This window comes from Syngnathoides biaculeatus, chromosome 23, assembly GCF_019802595.1.
Source record: "Syngnathoides biaculeatus isolate LvHL_M chromosome 23, ASM1980259v1, whole genome shotgun sequence".
In the NCBI taxonomy this organism is placed as follows: domain Eukaryota; kingdom Metazoa; phylum Chordata; class Actinopteri; order Syngnathiformes; family Syngnathidae; genus Syngnathoides; species Syngnathoides biaculeatus.
This window is the reverse complement of record NC_084662.1, coordinates 2,716,848-2,735,005: the sequence shown is the minus strand read 5'-3', so window position 1 is coordinate 2,735,005 and position 18,158 is coordinate 2,716,848. Positions and strand designations below refer to the sequence as shown.

The 18,158-nt window shown below is 42.2% G+C and overlaps 2 protein-coding genes across 13 annotated transcripts in view; one reads left to right on the top strand and one right to left on the bottom strand.

The window, feature by feature from the left end:
* Positions 1-11,090, bottom strand: part of mcm9 (minichromosome maintenance 9 homologous recombination repair factor) — a 37,857-nt gene extending 26,767 nt beyond the window's left edge. For 7 of the 11 annotated variants that reach the window (XR_009793823.1, XR_009793824.1, XM_061812422.1 and 4 more), the window contains exons 1-6: positions 10,887-11,072; positions 10,342-10,523; positions 8,807-8,972; positions 3,330-3,436; positions 2,536-2,742; positions 2,382-2,463 (exon numbers count right to left, since the gene is read on the bottom strand). Coding sequence is in view for 9 of the 11 variants with exons in the window: in XM_061812422.1 (XP_061668406.1) it covers positions 2,382-2,463; positions 2,536-2,742; positions 3,330-3,436; positions 8,807-8,972; positions 10,342-10,506 (727 nt within the window). In the remaining 2 variants the exon portion in view is untranslated. Of the gene's footprint in view, positions 1-2,381; positions 2,464-2,535; positions 2,743-3,329; positions 3,437-8,806; positions 8,973-10,341; positions 10,524-10,773 lie in introns of all 11 variants that reach the window. The other 4 variants (XM_061812416.1, XM_061812417.1, XM_061812415.1 and 1 more) reach the window with 4 other exon arrangements.
* A 907-nt stretch (positions 11,091-11,997) lies between these two features.
* LOC133496610 (uncharacterized) lies at positions 11,998-18,146 on the top strand. 2 transcript variants are annotated; one of them, XM_061812406.1, is made up of 2 exons: positions 11,998-12,118; positions 15,377-18,146. In XM_061812406.1, exon 2 carries the CDS (start codon positions 16,334-16,336, stop codon positions 17,243-17,245), a length of 912 nt encoding a protein of 303 aa, XP_061668390.1. In that variant the 5' UTR covers positions 11,998-12,118; positions 15,377-16,333; the 3' UTR covers positions 17,246-18,146. The 2 variants fall into 2 exon arrangements, with proteins under 2 accessions (XP_061668390.1, XP_061668389.1); XM_061812405.1 differs by lacking the exon at positions 11,998-12,118 and adding an exon at positions 12,458-12,535.
* Positions 18,147-18,158: the final 12 nt, after the last annotated feature.

The following is an 18,158-nucleotide window of genomic DNA, read 5'->3' as shown; positions in this document are numbered from 1 at the left end:
AAGGAAATCAGTGTCAAGCGGAACTACTAGACAAAACATGCTAACTATGACAAGCTTAGCGGAGACGAACGCGGCACAAATTTGAAACTGGAAGCTGTTTCACCAGCAGAGCAGCGCTTTTTCACAAGAGCCTTTGTCAAATGAACATACTACAAGGGCAAGGTACAAGGTAGCATCGCTGATGCCAAGCACTGGAAACCTTTCACTGAGAGTGAATTTATCAAAGACTGTGTGCTAAAACAGTTGAGAAAATTTGTCCTGAGAAGAAACGATATTTTACCAGGTTGCCTGGCTCTTAACACTGTGGTATAGAGAACTGAAGAAGTTTCATGAGATATTAAGAGAGAATTAAAGACAAAAGGAGGAGAGTTGGACTTTTTTTTTGTTCGCTTGCGATGAAAGTATGGACGCATGTGACAAGGCGCAATTACTGATTTTTTTTAGAGGAGTGGCCAGAGAAGACCAAACCAGAGGAACTATTCGTTTCTCTTTGTTCTGTCATAGATAAGATATAACTAGACTGGAAAAAAGTCATTGGGATGTTTACAGATGATGCATCTGTCATGTCTGGCGTGCGAGATGGATTGTCAACCCTTATCCACAACAAAGTCAGAAGGAGGCAAAGCGATTAAACGTCACTGTATTATTCATCAAGAAGTTCTCTACACATGAAATAGAGTCATGCTACGAAACCGGTGATGAAGGCGATCAACTATATTCGCTCCAAAGCTTTGAGCCAACGGGAGTTTTAAGAGTTTCTGCTTGACATCCAGGCTGAATAGGGATTAGTTGTGTTTTACAATGGCGTAAGATGGCTCAGTCGGGGGTCTGCACTGCAGCGCTTCTAATGCCTTATGGAAGAAATTGGATAATTTTTGGCAAAAAAAGGGACAACCAAAACCAGAATTATCTAATGTAACTAATCTGGTTTAAGATGGCAGATTTGGGATTTTTAGTTGACATAACACAACACCTGAATACACTGAAAACAAGCCTTCAGGGAGTTTCCAACAGAACAATATTTGTGCCCAAATGACAAGATATGTAGCTGACATACAGTATCATTGGCAGAGGGGTTTCAGCACCACTTTAAGGACTTTGCAGCTATTGAAAAGGACACTTTTTTCCTCTCCTGTCTCCATGGAGCCCGATAACGCTCCAAGTCACCTGAAGCTGGAGCTCGTTGAGTTTCACTGTGACGCAGAGTGTCGCAGCCAGTACCAACAGCTCTCGCTAGTCGACTTCTGCCACCAGCTGGATGGAGGCAAGTTTCCAGAGATTCGAACAGTTGCGACGAAAATGCTGCGCTTGTTTGGCTCTACATACTTGTGTGAAAAGACATTTTCGGTCACGAACATTACCAAGAGGCGTGTAACAACAAGACTAAGTGACTCTCTCCTGTGTGAATCAAACAATAGTCAATGAACCAGAGCTGGACTACATTGTGCAGGAAAGATCTTTGTTTGACATGAGTGGAGGAAAGATATGTTTGGTTCTCTTTGGTGAATAAATTCTAAAATATCAGATTTTTTTTAATATGAGCAAAACCACTTTAGAAAATGCACTGGGCACAGTTTTGAATTTAAAAGTTTATAGTGAGCGTTTAGTTTCTTTCGGCTTGTCCCTTTCGGGGTTGCCACAGCGTGTCATCTCAGATGAACGCACATATATGTTTGGCACAATTTTTACGCCAGATGCCCTTCCTGACACAACCCTTCTCAAGTAGTGGAGGCCCCAGTGGGATATGAACCCACAACCCTGGTGTACCAAACCAGTGCTCTAACCACTGAGCTCCGGGGCCTCTTATAGTGAGTGTTTAATAGTGACTAATAAGGTATATAAGATATTGGGTACATATAACCTTCCCCAAAGTTTTTTTTCCCCAGACAGATTTTTTCTTAATTTCTTTAGGGTCAAAAATTTAGTGATTTTGGTTAAAAACTTGAAAATGAAAAAAATTTGTATGGAAATGCCAAGTCTGCCATCTGAAAATAATAATTTGTTTGTATATGTTATTGAGTCAAAAAATGTTGGATTGAATGGTCGTTCCCTGCACATTTTGACCTAACAAAATCTGGCCTTCATGGCAAAAAGTTTGGACAGCCCTGATGTACACCGATGCACAATACACTCAATAGTCAAATAGCCACCAGTACTTCCTGAACCACAAATGTGCAAGAGTGTAACAGCTTTATAGAGATCATCCCAATCTAAGAGGCTCTGAATCTGCAATCCGTGAATTGCCATTTTACAAGGAAATGTTTTTTATTTCTTAATTTATTTCTTGGATGCATCTTTTGACTTGTCAGACCAATTACACAAATTGAAACTAACTTACAGAAAGTTTAAATTGCTTTGGCACTTCAACTTGGGTTTCCTACCTGACTTACACCTGTCCACAAGGTCATCCTCCAGAACCACAACCATAGAACGAGGAATACTTCCCACTGACAACCTCTGCACCTGCAATTTGGATGATGAATGAAATTACTTGTTGAGCGAACAGATGGTATGAAAATACATAATTGAGCTTACCTGCTCTTGTATTTTGATCTCCTGGTAATCCCTGCAGGCAGCGGGCTCAGAACCTCCTGACAGACAGCTGAAGTTGCATGAGTTACAGCCATCAGTATTGGGGCAGGACATCGGTGGGACAAAGGAATAGAATTGCTCAAAGTCTGCTTGCAGAATGAAAACATGACGACACTTGGTGCATATGTAATTACGCTCATATTCCAGGACCTATGAAAGTGGGAGGAATAAGCACAGATTGATGAACCTGTAAGCAACAATAGACCCAAAATAACACCCATGGTTACACATGTAGGTTGAAATAACATGTTGGCCCTTTCATGCCCTAACTTGTGGGTCCAGTCCCCCAATCCAAAACATGTAAATTGGGTTCACTGAACACGCAACAAATTGTCTACTATCCTGGGCAACCCACGTCTCACCCAGTTGGATACCTAATTTTCTATCAGGTGTTATCTTTTCCTAATGCTGCATCTTCGTAATCTTAACTTCGATTTCGTTTAACATAATTAATATACAACAAAGCCACAAATCAAACATTAGCAATCTAAATGTGGCATAGGACAATAATAAAATGTAGTCTTTGTACTTGAAAAACTGAAATTTGGATTGATGGCAGAATGTAACATTTTGATGAAGCAGAAAAAACAAGCATCAAAAAGTGAAACTGTAAAATGTCTACCATTTCCCTATGTCAAATATTTTCTATATTACCATAATAAACAGTTGGAACTTTTCATGAGACAGTGTAATTTCAGGTAACTATTGAACACTGCACAGAAAGTGTTATGCCATACCTTGGCAACACTGGTACGTATAACAGTTGCAGTGACAGACAAGAAATGCCCAACATCCCTGGACCGGGGAATTGTGTCTCTGGTAAGCTCGGGACAAACTGGTAGGCCTGTACACATGAGAGAGATAACAGTTCTTGCTGTCTACTTTGAGATTAAAATATAAAAGGGAATTAAGTCATGGATTGCTACAGCCAGACTGTTCTACAGTAAATCATTTTGTGGCTTGTCAAACTTTGAGTTTAAAAAAAAAACTGCATTAGTTTCTCCTGTATTTTAAACAAATTTAGAAGTTAAAGATATGCTTTACCACCTGAGGGTCGCCGGTTCATACTCCCAAACCCCACCACCCTCTCCCCAGAGCCCATGCGTTTGTTGTGTCCTGGAATAAGACACTGAACCCCATTTGCCAATGAATGAATGTGGTTAGTTGTTTGGTGGTGGTTGGAAGGTCAATAGGGACATAATGGTAGCCACGCTTATGTCAGACAGCCATAGGGTTTAGCTTAGGACTGAATGAATCGTGTGCAACTATAATTCTTTGAAAAGTGCGATATGAGACAAATGCATTATTATAATCACGAACATACAGACAGGTTTAATAATTAGTTAATTAATAACAAATGAAATTAGTTTTAGGTACATTAGTGAATTGGGATGAGTCCATTTTTATGCATAATGGGGTGAGGGGGGCGTCTTATGAGAATGAAAACAATGAACTTTAAGAAAACAGAGCAAACCCATTGGACAGTAAACGCTCTCTACTTGGCGGATCACCTATTGCGGATTCAGTGTATCGCGGATTTCAGAGAAAAGAAAAAAAAAAAAAAAAGCCTGATCGCTACATACCAATGCGCCATCCCTGGCGTGACATCACGGACCAATGAAGCAAAAATACATTTAATATATTTACAATGCAGCAGTCACTCACATTTGAAAAATTTACGGGTGTGGTCAGTCATGCCCGCAGATATAAAGTTACAGGTGCAGTCCACCAGTCATGCCTGCAGATATAGAGTTGCGGATGCGTGTTCTGTTTGTAATTATGAGTGTACCCCTTTAAGAGCAGAGGGGGGAGGTGTCAAGAAAACTAGGAAGTAGAACGCCTGTCAAATAACTGACTGCTGCGGCATCTCCAGCAAGACAACATGGACCAATGAAAAAAAAAAAACACTTACCCCTACAGTTTTTCACTTTTTGTGGGTGGCTGTGGTACTAATTAACTGTGAAAAATGAGGGATTACTGTTCTGTTTAAAAAAAAAAAAAACTCACTGAAATAGAAAACAGATTTCCATTAAGGGTGAACAACACATTTGTTGTGAGGATACAAACATTCCAGACCCACCTGCAGTCAGAAAAGTCTCTTGTTCTCTGTTCTTGTTAGTTTATTTGTTCTTTGTTCTGAATGTCGTACCAGGGCGGCACCAACTGCCGGAGACAAATTCCTAGTATGTTGTTACACACTTGGCCAATAAAGCTGATTCTGATTTATTCACTTATCCTCATTGCTGGCAATGGGAATAACATCCCCAACAATGTGGCTGCTACTCGCAAGTCTATTTCGTATATATTGCTGTTTGTACTCTGAAATCACTTTGCCCTCTCTTTCTCCTATTACATAAACCCTCTGAAGCCACAATGATGTGGCTAACCTCAAATGCATCATTGGCGTATTGTTAAACAATTATGAGAAGAAACGTTTCAATTTGAGGTCCAGCACCACAATGGTAAAGGCCCACCTTGACGCAATGCTGCATTTTGAATGCCTATACACAGCATTTAAATTTTTAAAATGCTGTTGTCAAGTAAGTTTCCATACCACGTATAGCAATGGAGCAAATAGATAGTAATTGGCTTGTGTGGCTTGGGTTCATGTGTTGAGCTGAGCCCTAGAAGCAACTCTCAAATTGAACACCAGATGTCGCCAAACCAAATTATACTTGATTAGATCTCCAGCACGGCAAAGGTCTCTCTAATAAACGTAGCCTTCCCACTTAGCATCTCACCGCATTACATACATATACCAAAGTCAGTAACGTTAAAAACCCAATTATTTTCATATCTTTGTATTACATACATATACCAAAGTCAGTAATCTTAAAAAAAACAATTATTTTCATATCTTTGTATTCACATCTTGTTTTTGACAAAAAGACATCAACAAGATGCGTTTCAGCAGCTGTTCACACCCTGCGGATTTCAACGTTTTTTTCAACGGCGGAGCACAGCTGCCTACAAGTGACAAACAGGATGTTTGCAGCATCGCTTGGTTGCTGAACAGGAAGCCTGTGACACCCTTGAGTTACCACACAGGATGTTTGCAAGCAACTAATCCCATTTTTTTAAATTACTATGTTTCCATTTAACCATTAGTGAAGAATATGATGCTTTGAAACTGCTTTGTGTAAAGAATACAACCTGTGTATAACTGTCTTTCTCAGACAAGGCAACACAAGATGTGCGACCAACGAGAACAAGCCTGTTGAATGCATGAGAGAATTGTATTTACAAGAATGTTGACACATTTATCGCTATTGCTTAAGAACTAGAATGAAACTTATATTGGTGATATCTACAGGATGAACCTGTTGGTCGTTGATGTAAAGGGAAGTGACAGTTAAGTTTGCGGGCGCCTTGCCCTATTTTGAGTGAGCTAATGGGGGCATAAATGTTCCACCCAAAAGCTATAAAAGCCTTGGATACGGAAGTTCGAAGCTCTTTGTTCGTTTTACACTGGCAAAGAGACAGGCCTTTCTGCAGGGAGTAATAGTCGTAGGACAAGCTGGCGGGGAGAAGTCTTCGAGCAACTTGGGATGCTTATTTTTTACTTCTTCATGTTCGATTGGGAACTGGCAAAACAACTACTATAAAAAAGTAATGGCAGGACAATACCAGTGATATTACGTGGTTACCTAAGAAGGGAAAGTTGGCTTCACTAATCCTAAAATTCCTTATTATTACATTAGGCTTCGAGCTTTGTAGGACTGGATCACCCCTAAAAGGCTCACTCAAAAAGGTATAGTTTCCCGATTTTCTAATGCTTTTAATCTTACTTCATTTTTATTAATTTTTACTACTTTTATTATTTACTTTATCCAACTTACCATCAGTATCATCGTATTAATCATTTTTCCGTTTATTGATTTATGTTCAATTAACATTGAATTTTGCCTTAACATTGCAATCGTACCCCGCGACTGGCGGTAGTAACTGTCGAGTAATGAATGTTATCTGAACAATTTTTATCATTCTATTAAATACTTAAACTTTCATTTTCATCTATTTTTGTCATTTTTATCATGAGTTGTCTCATTTTTACCATTCAACCATTAAAGATCGAGTCTCAATGACATTAACATCATCTAGTCGAAAATTCTATTTGAATCAGTCACTCATTGATAAACTCCGGCTTAATATAAAAACAAATCCGAACGATCCTAACAAGGATTGTTAAATTTACTAGGTCAATGACAAGTGCAATCGATTCATAAGAGATAAAGCTTCTGTAAAAGCGGAGCGATCACTTTGTCACCCTTTTCCTTAGTAAGGTTACTCGATAAGGGCTGATAAGTGAGGGCAGACCTGATTGGCTTAGTTCACCTAGGCGAATTCATCTCAACACCGACTTGAGAAGCTCCCGTCCCCGTTGGCTGGGGTAAAGGGGTAGCTGAACCCTTTAATTAGAGAGTCGGTCAGGACATTTCTCCTGATTAGTCCTGCAGATAAGCGGAATCTGACACTGCTTAAAAAGGCTTTTGCAGACAGGCAAACACAATGTGTGTTTTGTGCCTCCCTGAACCCCTGCGACTGACTCATCAAACCACTGCGGTTTAATCAAACCAAGGATGAGAAACACTTCTACATCAAGCAGAGCCAGATGAGGCGGTTAGGTTGCCTTCTTAACGTCACTTAGCGGAGGTATTTTCAGGAACATTGCAAAGAGGGACAATACATTTAAAATGGAAAAACATCTCTGGGCTAATGACTCAACTCACTAATCACAAGCGACATCCCCCCCCCCCCCACCCCCCCAATTAGAAAACAAAAGCAGGGTAGCCAACAACCTAAATAGCTTTTACTGCAGATTTGAAATAGACACTTCCACACCACACACCCACCAATCGCACCACCTTCCACTCCCCCATTTAACATCTATGAAGGGACGTTAGACAGATCTTCAAAGAACAAAAGACGAAGAAAGTGCCAAGCCCAGACCTTGTGACCCCAAGATTGTGTCCCTTCCCCTCTGCTCTTCTCTTCTACACCACGAAGAATCCAACTGTCAAACTCTTGAAGTTCGCAGAAGACACCATGGGCATAGGCCTCAAACACTGTGAGGGCTCTGCCTATCGACAAGAAGTGGCGAGACTGGCACTTTGATGTGGTCAACACAACCTAGCGTTTAACACTCTAAAGACTGTAGAGATGTTTGTGGACTTCAGGAGGCATCCTTCATCACACCTGCCCCTGACGCTGTCCAACTGTCTTGTGTCAACCATCGAGACCTTCAAGTTCTTGGGAATTACAGTCTCAGAGGACCTGAAGTGGGAGACAGCACCAGTCTACACACTATTAAAGAATTGCACGCAACTCGAATTAGGTCCAGAGAGGGCAGGATACTTTTGGACCCTCCACACCCCGGTCACCAGCTCTTCCAGGTCCTTCCGTTGTGAAAGCGCTACTGATCAATGCACGTAAAAACCAGCAAGCATTCAAACAGTTTGTTGCCTCTGGCAACTAAGTCATTAATTTCTTGATCAGCGAACCTACTATTTTCTGCCTTGTGCCATTGTTGGGACACTTCCTCACATCCTCCAGGTCCAATCAGAATTAGTAATATATTTTGTAGACTATTGCACGTTTTGTCACTTTAAACTGCTGCCTTTGCACAATTGTGATTGGATTGGTCTATATTTGTAGACTATTGCACGTTTTGTCACTTTAAACAGCTGCCTTTGCACAATTGTTAGTACATTGGTCTATAAGGGGAACCCCGAACGGGTAAAGGAACTCTGTACAATCTTAACACACTGAGGGACGTTGACACACTCTTACCTGTTCTAAATGAAGAAGACTTTACAAATCTTGCACATCTGTGACTAAACAGGAATAGTTCCTATAAACACAAACGTCTCTTGTTCTTTGTCACTGTTACTTTGTTTTCTTTGTTCTGAATGTTGTACCAGGGCAGCACCTACTGCCGGAGAAAAATTCCTTGTGTTTTTACACACTTGGCCAATAATCCTGATTCTGAATCCTCTACCAAGTGGAGGCCCTGGACAAGACCCAGTAGACATTGGAGAGATTATGTCTCTTAGCTGATCTGAGAGACTCTGTGATGCCCCTCAAACAGCTGCAAGAATTGGCTGTAGAGAGTCCGTCTGCCCTTTTCTGGTAAGATGCTGCCCACATGACCCAATGATAGATAAATGGAAGATGATGGATGACTGGTACCATCAAGTCGATTTTGGCAACTTACCTGTGATACGTGCATGGAGGGTCTTTTTCATTCTTGGCTCTTTTGGGCATTGCACATACAAATGCTCAACAGAGGTATTCTTTGACATCTCAATGGCTGTTTTTTGCAAAACATTGTCAAATATTGTCAGGACATCATTGGGATAAACATTGAAATAGTCACCAATCTGTGGGCAAACAAACACAAATACATTAAGAAATATACTCACACTGATATATATTATTGTGCAGTAGCTACAAAGGTAATCCCAATTCAGGACACTCATTGTGAAGTAATTTGCTCAATGTGTGTGTTTTTGCAAGGTTTCTGTGTGATAAAAAAAGATGCTTTTTTTTAGTATCATTAACTGTGTATTTCTGCATAATAACGTGATTATTCATTAGCGCAGTTAACAGTGTGTTCCTCACACAGGTTGTGAATTGCCGAGGACTTAAGACTAGCCTTTCATACAGAATAAGTTAGGATAACATAAAGTACCTGTACATTAAATCATACTTATACGAGATGCAGATGTACTCCCCTTCAAACGTATTGGTACAGTGGACCCAATCATTGTGTACGTAAAACTATAGGAACATGTGCATTTTATGACCTATATGTGTCCTTTTAGAATTGGCAGAAAAATGGCAACATCCATAAATTACATGATTACATAAGAGAGGACAGAAAAGGGCAGAACTTGATGTGGGAACTTAGCAAGGCAGTGCTAGTGATGAGTGGAATGGTGACATGTTTTATAGTATCAAAACACCTGCAAGAACTTGTGAGTTCAAAGATTAAGCAATCCAAGTCTTTGTTTATGGAACGTATTAGTGAATGAACACCATATCACATGCATGTTAGTTAACTGGTGTACCGAGTTTCTGTGACAGTACATAGAGGGTGGGCGAGGGCCAGATCCCTCCCACCCATGGGGGGGTGGGGGCAAAACAGCAAGCTCATTCTGCTGGGAACAGACCCAGGGGGACCACTGACTTAAAAAAAAAAAAAAAAGACTGGATAGCGCATATATATGTAGCGGTGTGTCGATTGTGTGAAGCCAGCCAGCCAGGGACATCCATGTATGTTTTATTTAGAAATACATTTCCACAGAAGTCCCAAGTGTTAACACTGAATATGTAAATACATATTCACAGCCATGAAACTGGCGATTAACACAGGTCGGCATGGTTGTTTTGGGAGTATCAAGATGGTGGATATCTGCTTCTGGCGACTTCAGCTACGATGGCCAATGCGCTATCCAGTCTCTTTTTTTTAGATCAGTGAGGGGGACGCCACTCACTCCCAAGGAACCTAGGCTGTCCCGCAGCTCAACAAAACCGCCTACACCAATCGCAAAGGGAGGGGCAAGGGTACCGGACTGCCAAATTCAGAAAGAAAAACAAACGTACAGCAACATGTGTATAAAATGAAGGAAAAAATATTTGTCAAATATTGTGAATAAATATATTTTAGCTGTGCTGTCCAAATACAAAAGAGCAAAATACAATACATGTTTTATGTTACATTCAATATTTTAGTCCATGTATATTTACCTCCATATTGGCTTCGAACAATGTCATTGCATTGATAACAATAGGTTGATGACTGTCGTCACTGGAGGCTGCACTGAACTTGATGATATCATCACGATGATGCTCTGTGATATAAGATTCGAAAATCTGGGTAATCAAAGCCTCTTGCGCTGCATTTATTGCCATGTTCAATAACGATCCACCTGGAAAAACAGATTGGGAAAATATTATGCTCTTCAGTTTGTACGACACAAATTCCACGTTTGTTATTACATTAAATAAAAAAATTAATCTGATTCTGAAGTACAATGTGGCCCGTGAGAAAAATGACTTTGACACCCCTGATTTACAGTGATTTCTGGGGGGAACCGTCATAAAAGTGGTGTAAAATCATTTCCAATGACATAGTCTAGTTAGAGGAAGGATTTTTGAATTGTTTAGGAGAATACGTACTCCGATACTAGAATCGTTCCTGAATTTTGCAGCGTTGTAAAGATTATAAATGTATTTAACTAAAAAGAACTGTAAATAGTTTACATTTCTTGGAAACCGATACAAAATCTGACCTTTGTGTCACCCAGTCGAAGCGCATCTCGTTATGTCTAACTAAATACTAACCACCCACTTGATGATAATAACGACTGCCAATTCAGCTAAAATTAGAAACGGGAAAGCAAAGACCTCAAATAACAACAGGTTTCGAGGTAAATATCAAATTTTCCGCTTCTTCTTCTTCTTCTTCTCCTCTTTCTTCTTCTCCGTTTGCTTCATCTTCTTTTTCTCCTTATTTGTTGGCGGGTGGCATTGAATTTAAAAATGCATTACTGCCATCTCCTGTCCTGGAATGTGGGTCAGAGTACGTCAACATGTTTTGCAGACTAATTTAAAATTGTGTGCCATGTTCAGTGTGAAAATAAATACTGTACCTCCTGTAAAAATGTTTTACGACAATGAATAAGCTTCAAAACCATTACTTCAAAAGACTGGTTTGTTGGAACCTTTTTTCCCCATGTACTGTCACAACTTAATTTTTTATGTACTTATATACTATTTACAAAGGATGCATAACTGAATGGTGCACACTCACCAATTCGTCATGCTTTTGAAATAAAAAATGCCCGGATGACACATAGTCTGATTCGTGTGGGCCCAGCCGATGACCCTCCCCCTCAGTGGGGGCACAACAAACAACCTATTGGTGGGGCATCCAGCCGAGCTGGGAGTGTCCTTCAGTGCCTCCTTCACTTGAGTCTCTATCTCCCACATGAAGATCGAGACGAAGGAGGATTCCAGGAGTCCGGCTTCAGCTCATATATCCGCAAAAGGGCATCGGGTTTGCCATTGTTGGTCCCTGGTTGGAAGGACATTGTGAACTGGAAACGGGTAAAGAAGAGTGCCCACCTGGCTTTTCGGCCATTAAGCCTCTTGGCAGACTTGAGGTACTCGAGATTTTTGTGGTCCGTCAGTACTAGGAACGTAACCTGGGACCGCTCAAGCCAGTGTCTCCATTCCTCCATAGCGGTCTTGACCACGAACAACTCCCAGTCACCGACGTCGTAGTTGCGCTCCACCGGAGTCAACCTCTTGGAAAAGAAGGCACAGAGGTGGAGTCTCCCTGTCCCTGGCGCTCCTCTGGGAGAGGACTACCCCTATCCCAGAGTCCGATGCGTCCACCTCATCGACGAACTGTCTTCCCGGGCTGGGCAGGATGAGGACTGGGGCTGACGTGAAGCCGTCCTTGAGTTTGCTGAAGGCCGCCCGGCAGGCAGTGTCCCACTCAAAAAAGTTGTGGGGAGAGGTGAGCGCATGTAACGGGGCAGCTATGTAGCTGAAGTTTCTAATGAACTTCCAATAAATGTAGGCGCATCCGATGAACCTTTGAACCTTCTTGTGGTTCATGGGGGTGGGCCACTGAAGAACAGATTCAACTTTGCTGGGGTCCATGCGGATCTCCCCCTTCACTAGAATGAAACCCAGGAACGTGACGAAAGGCTGGTGAAATTCGTATGTCTCTGCTTTAACATAAAGGTACTGCTGCAGAAGTTGCTGCAGCACAGCTCGGATGTCCCCGACGTGGGAAACCTCCTCTGGAGAGAAAAATCAGAATATCGTCGAGATAGACAAAAACATGTTTATTCAGCATCTCGCACAGAACATCGTGAATGAAATTCTGGAACATCGCAGGTGCATTGGTGAGCCCAAACGACACCACCAGGTATTTATAGTGACCCGTGGGCATGTTGAAGCCAGTTTTCCACTCGTCCCCCTCCCTAATGCGCACCAGGTGGTATCTGTTTTGTAAGTCCAATTTGGTGAAAACCCGAGCCCCTTGCAGCAGCTCGAAGGCCATGGCAATTAGGGTAAAGGGATACCTGTTCTTAACAGTTATGTCCTTTAGGTTTAGTCGGTAGTCGATGCAGGGGCGCAGGGTTCTGTCGTTCTTATTGACACAGAAGAAGCCGGCTCCAGTGGGTGAAGATGAGGGTCAGATAAGGCCTGCTACCAGCAACTGGCTCCACATAGTCCCTCATGGGTTGGTGTTCCAGACTTGTAAGAGAAAACAGTCTCCTATGCGGGGGTGAAGTGCCGGGCAGTAATTCAATGGCACAGTCATACGGCCGGTGAGGCGGAAGAGACTGACCCTCTGCTTCGGAAAATACTTCTATTTAATCGGAATAGCATGGAGGCACGAGTGACACATCCGAACCCGGTTGCCTTTCTATCGTGGGTGTAGGTGTTTGTACGCGTGTGTGTGCGCGCGGGTGTTGCCTCTCTATCGTGCGTGTACGCGTTTGTACGCGTGTGTGCGCGCGCGGGTGTTGCCTTTCTACAAGTGTTTCAATAGACTTAACGTTACAAAGATCTTTGTTTACCGAAAAAGCTATCCAAATACTATATTGTATGCTTGTCATATCTTCTGAATAATGTGCACTATGTTTACATGTACAGTTTTACAAAGGATGCACCGGTTCCTTTTTGTTAACTACGACTGTGTCTTTTGAAGTATATGATATGGATATTTATTGAGATAAATCAGTTCAAACAGTATCAGCGTTAGTAGATACCAGGGCGGAGGCCTCAATAATTTATGGAAATCCAGAAAAAATGAAAGGACCCCTAGTACCATTAACAGGACTAGGAGGAAAAGTGATTTATGGAAAACATGTAAACTTACCTTTGAAAATAGGAAATATGCCTATAAAAACACATATGGTGATTATAACCCCTATCCCAGAGTGGATAGTGGGCAAGGACATATTAGCCGGAATGACACTTTATTTGACAGCCGGGAGATTTGAATTCGGAGCAAATCCATTGAAAATACATGCAATATTGGTGGGTAAAGTAAAAATGCCACCTTTTCCGATACCACAAGCTACACAGGTAGTTAGTCAAAAGCAATACCGGATACCTGGAGGACAGGAAGAAATTTCAGCGACCATTAAAGAATATTTAGAAGCTGGTGTATTGAAAACAGTGACGACAAACTGGAACAATCCGTTGTGGCCAGTCAGGAAATCAGATAACTCTTGGAGGATGACAGTAGACCATAGAGGATTGAATAAACACACACCTGCATTGACTTCCGCAGTGCCCGACGCAGTGACAATTATAGAACGAGTGCAACATCATCCCGGAACGTGGTATGGGGTCATAGATTTGGCTAACGCATTTTTCACTATTCCTATTCCTGAGGATAGGATGAATCAATTCGCGTTTACCTGGGAAGGGCGCCACTACACGTTTACCAGACTACCACAGGGTTATTTACATAGTCCCACAATCTGCCACCGGGTGGTAGCAGAGCACCTGGAAAAGCTAAAAGTTCCTAAGGAAATAATGATACTTTAGTTGGGGATAAGAACAACAGCGATCATTTGATATGGCGAAGGAAGCGATACAGCAAGCAGTGTCACTGGGAAAAATGAGATCGGGACCGGTAGAGTTGCAGGTGTTGGCGTTAAATGAATACGCTAACTGGAGTTTGTGGCAAAAGCAAGATAGGATTCGTAAACCCTTGGGATTCTGGTCGAGAAAGCTCCCAGAAGCAGGCCTAAGGTACACACCTTTTGAAAAGCAGCTATTAGCATGCTATTGGGCATTGGTTGAAACTGAGGCTCAAACGGTGGGCCATGAGGTGTTAATGAGAACACATATACCGATTTTGATATGGCTTAAAGGTAACCCGACGACACATAGAATAGGAACCGCACAGGAAGCTAGTATTATCAAATGGAAATGGTATGTGTCTGAGCGAATTAAAATAGGGGAAAAAGGAGTCTAAAGAGTTGGCAAAGATTCACCATGTAGAATGGATCTATCACATTCCCAATTATCCGCAGGCTGCTGGGTTAATAGAGCGAATGAATGGAATTCTTAAGGAAACATTGAAAAAGCTATCTCGAAACAGAACGCTGGACAAATGGTGCAAAGACTTACCCGAGGCGGTGAATCAGATTAATAATAGACCGCTTGGATCGGGAATAACGCCCCTAATACGAATGATAATGGGGGTACCGGTACAAAATTCCAATGGGGAAATTAAAATGTGGAAAATTGATCCTCAAGCTGAAATTCCCGTACGAGCCACTCCAGGCTCAGCGGGATTGGATTTGAAAATCCTGACAAAAATCACTCTGGTTCCCAACGAAATCCAAATAGTGAAAACAGGATTGGGGCTCCAGTGTCCACCAGGGACATATGGACACATTCTACCACGAAGTGGGTTATCACTAAAAGGGTTAACAATTCAAGCCGGAGTAATTGATGCGGACTATCAAGGAGAAATTGGAGTGGTATGCAAATTATTAGCAGAACAGCCCGTTACATTGCAAAGAGGGGACAAAATTGCTCAATTGGTAGTGAAGCCTTGCCTTGTAACGAAGGTAAAAGAAATACCTAAACCTGTGGTGATAACCACCGGAGGGGAGGGAGGATTTGGCTCCACTGATTTGGCAGGGGCAAAAGTTTGGGTAAAACAGCCAGACGGTCCTCCCCGAGCAGCAGAAATTATTGTATTATTGTATTGTAGTATGCACTATTTGTCGTAATACAGATGCCGTGGTGGTATTTGCTGATTGGAAGACCATCAGGGAAGACCGAGGGCCCAAGAGGTGGCAGTGTCGTCTGCTGGGTCACGTGTATCCTTGTCCTTGGTGCCAACTCTGCTGCGCACTGACGGAGGGTGACAAATTGGAGCAGGTCCAGCGGCTCCACATAAGATGGAAAAGCAGTACCCAGGACCGTACTCAACGAGACTACACCTGTCCATCTTACCGAGCTTGCGGCGTGGTAAACGTCACCAGCAATTGTCAGATGTAGAAGTGCAAAAGGTGCCTTGGAGGAAAGGACATCCCGGTGGTGGAACGAGGATGCAACTAAACCGTCACTTCAGTAGTCCCCATGTGCCACTACAACAGGACGACCAAGACCTGCAATGAGCAAAACTGGACGAGGTGGACGATTACCGTAAAAGAAAACCTGTTTTTTTTTTAACAGCACTGAAATCTCGGGACGGAACACATTTTTGTATATAATGTGGGTGTTACCTTGGAAACCTAATGCTACAAGAACACACATAGCACCAGTCTTAGATACCTGTACACACATGGCACAAGCCAGGGTTAAAACCCGAGTGTACTGGGAAATAAAATTCTCCGATATACCACACTGTACACGAAGACGTAGAGCTTGGTACGATACTCTCTTAGGAGGAATGGGAACACTGTATGGTGTAGCTAATGCTGCAGATAATGAAGTAACCAGAACAATGTTATCTAACACAGGGCAACATGCATCAGAGGCTATACATCAGGTAGGGGTATGGCTTCCAAAAGCTATGATAGGGCAATTGGAAAACACAGGTGTTTGGAAAAAGGCATTTACGTGGGAGTTAAAATTATGGAATGAAACGTATGATGCGTTAAAGAATCTATCACATATAGGTAAATGGACAACCTGTGCATTGCAAATGATACATGCGGAAGCTCAAAAAGAGTGATTCCAGAGAAGAATGACAACGGGAAATTATCACGAATGGAGACGGGTTTGGAATATTGGTAGCAAACTTTGGTTACAGTTACACTCGGAGCGAACAAAATGCAACAGTACATATTGTGCTGGGTATTGGACTCAGTGCAATGTCTCTACTGTTAAAACGATATGTAAGTATCAAGTATTACCGGTGATTACTACCACAGGATTTTGGTTTCTACATCTGGATGGAGAGTGGATGGATGTGGGAACAAATACGACTTATGAGATGAAAATGTGTGACGAAACAGACAGAGGAATGGCGTGTACATTACAACAGGGACACAGCCATCCATGTTTAACCGACTCAGAGGCTGTACTTTGTGATCGGACTAGGGAGCCACGAAGGGAGATGTTGTGGCAAATCGGACCACATGCTCTATGTGTGGCAACAATGCAAAATAATTCACAAGTACCATCGGTTCCTTTCGTTGGTTGCTTATATAATGTGCACCTATGGCATTGGGGAAACCAGACGTATCGTTTGACGAATTACTCTGTGTCTAATCGGCTGACACAAGTACAATGGGATGTACTAAAGAATCCCTGGAACATCTCACTGGAGCGTTTCAAATGCGCATTGGAACAATCCACTGAAGTTCAGAAAATTATACAGTCACATACGTCTAACATCTCCAAGCTCATGGTGTCCACATTAGTAGCCAGCGGACGGGTACAACATGCTGCTAAAATAGTACAACAGTCCTCAGCCCATCACTGGTGGGACATCTTTTCAGGGATCTCAGTCACTGCTTGGAGGACTTTGGTGCCCCCTCTGATTCTGTTAGTTATTTTAATAGTATTGCTATCACTATGTAATCTGCTAACGTGTATCTACGTAAGACGTATCCGAGCTGAAGTGGAGTGGGTGATTATGCAACGCATGAGATGATTGTACGCCTTGAGAAAAGTAATGGACACTTCGGTGTCGAGAACTACACTGTTAAGTTGGTGCCTCACCCCACTCATATATACATTTATGCTAGATGGCAAGGATGTTTATCACATCAATTTATTCACAGAAACCTAACGTTGCGGGAATTATGGTCCATGTTCTTTCATGACATCATGAATCACACTGGAAATGGAATAGTGTTACCATCGACGTTTGACGGGTAGATCAACTAATATGTGAAGCCTCAAGAGTGGAATGAAAGGAGTGTTAATTAGTGATGCTTCCCATAACCGCTGAATACCCGAATGTATTCTGCAACCATGGTTATATAAGTTGTTTTTCACTCACCTGTTTTTCACTCACTTGTTTTTCTGGTCAAGACGTCTTGACCGTTTCACTATCGTGTTCGCATGCATACACTCACTTGTTTTTCGCATATAAGTTGTTTTTCACTCACTTGTTTTTCTGGTCAAGACGTCTGGACCATTTCACTATCTTGTTCACATGCATACCAAAGACGAACATTGTTGTGGGGTGTCTTGACAGTTATGGCTGCGTAAGATGTTTCTCAGAGCCTGAAGGACACACTTAGGTGTCAATAGTAAATCAAGAAACAATTGTTGTGGCGCCAGGTGGGACGGGTAGGCCACCCGTCCTTTCTCTCGCACGCAACTGAAAAGTATAATAGAGAGATGCAGAGTACAAACAGGCAGAGTCTGCTGCGGGTTTCGTACGGACGCCCAGCTGGTTGACAAGCGGACCTCTACCTGGGTGAACGGCTCTCCACCTTCTCAGCATAGGTAAGGGGCTCATATGATTGATTTCACGCAATGTCAACTTTATTTTGAGAACTTGCATTTGATCGAAATAAATATGCCAGTTATTAGGCTAAATAGCATTTGGGAACGTT

Coding starts and splice junctions, on each gene's coding strand:
- LOC133496610 (XM_061812406.1), top strand. CDS start 16,334: ATGACAACGGGAAATTATCACGAATGGAGACGGGTTTGGAATATTGGT.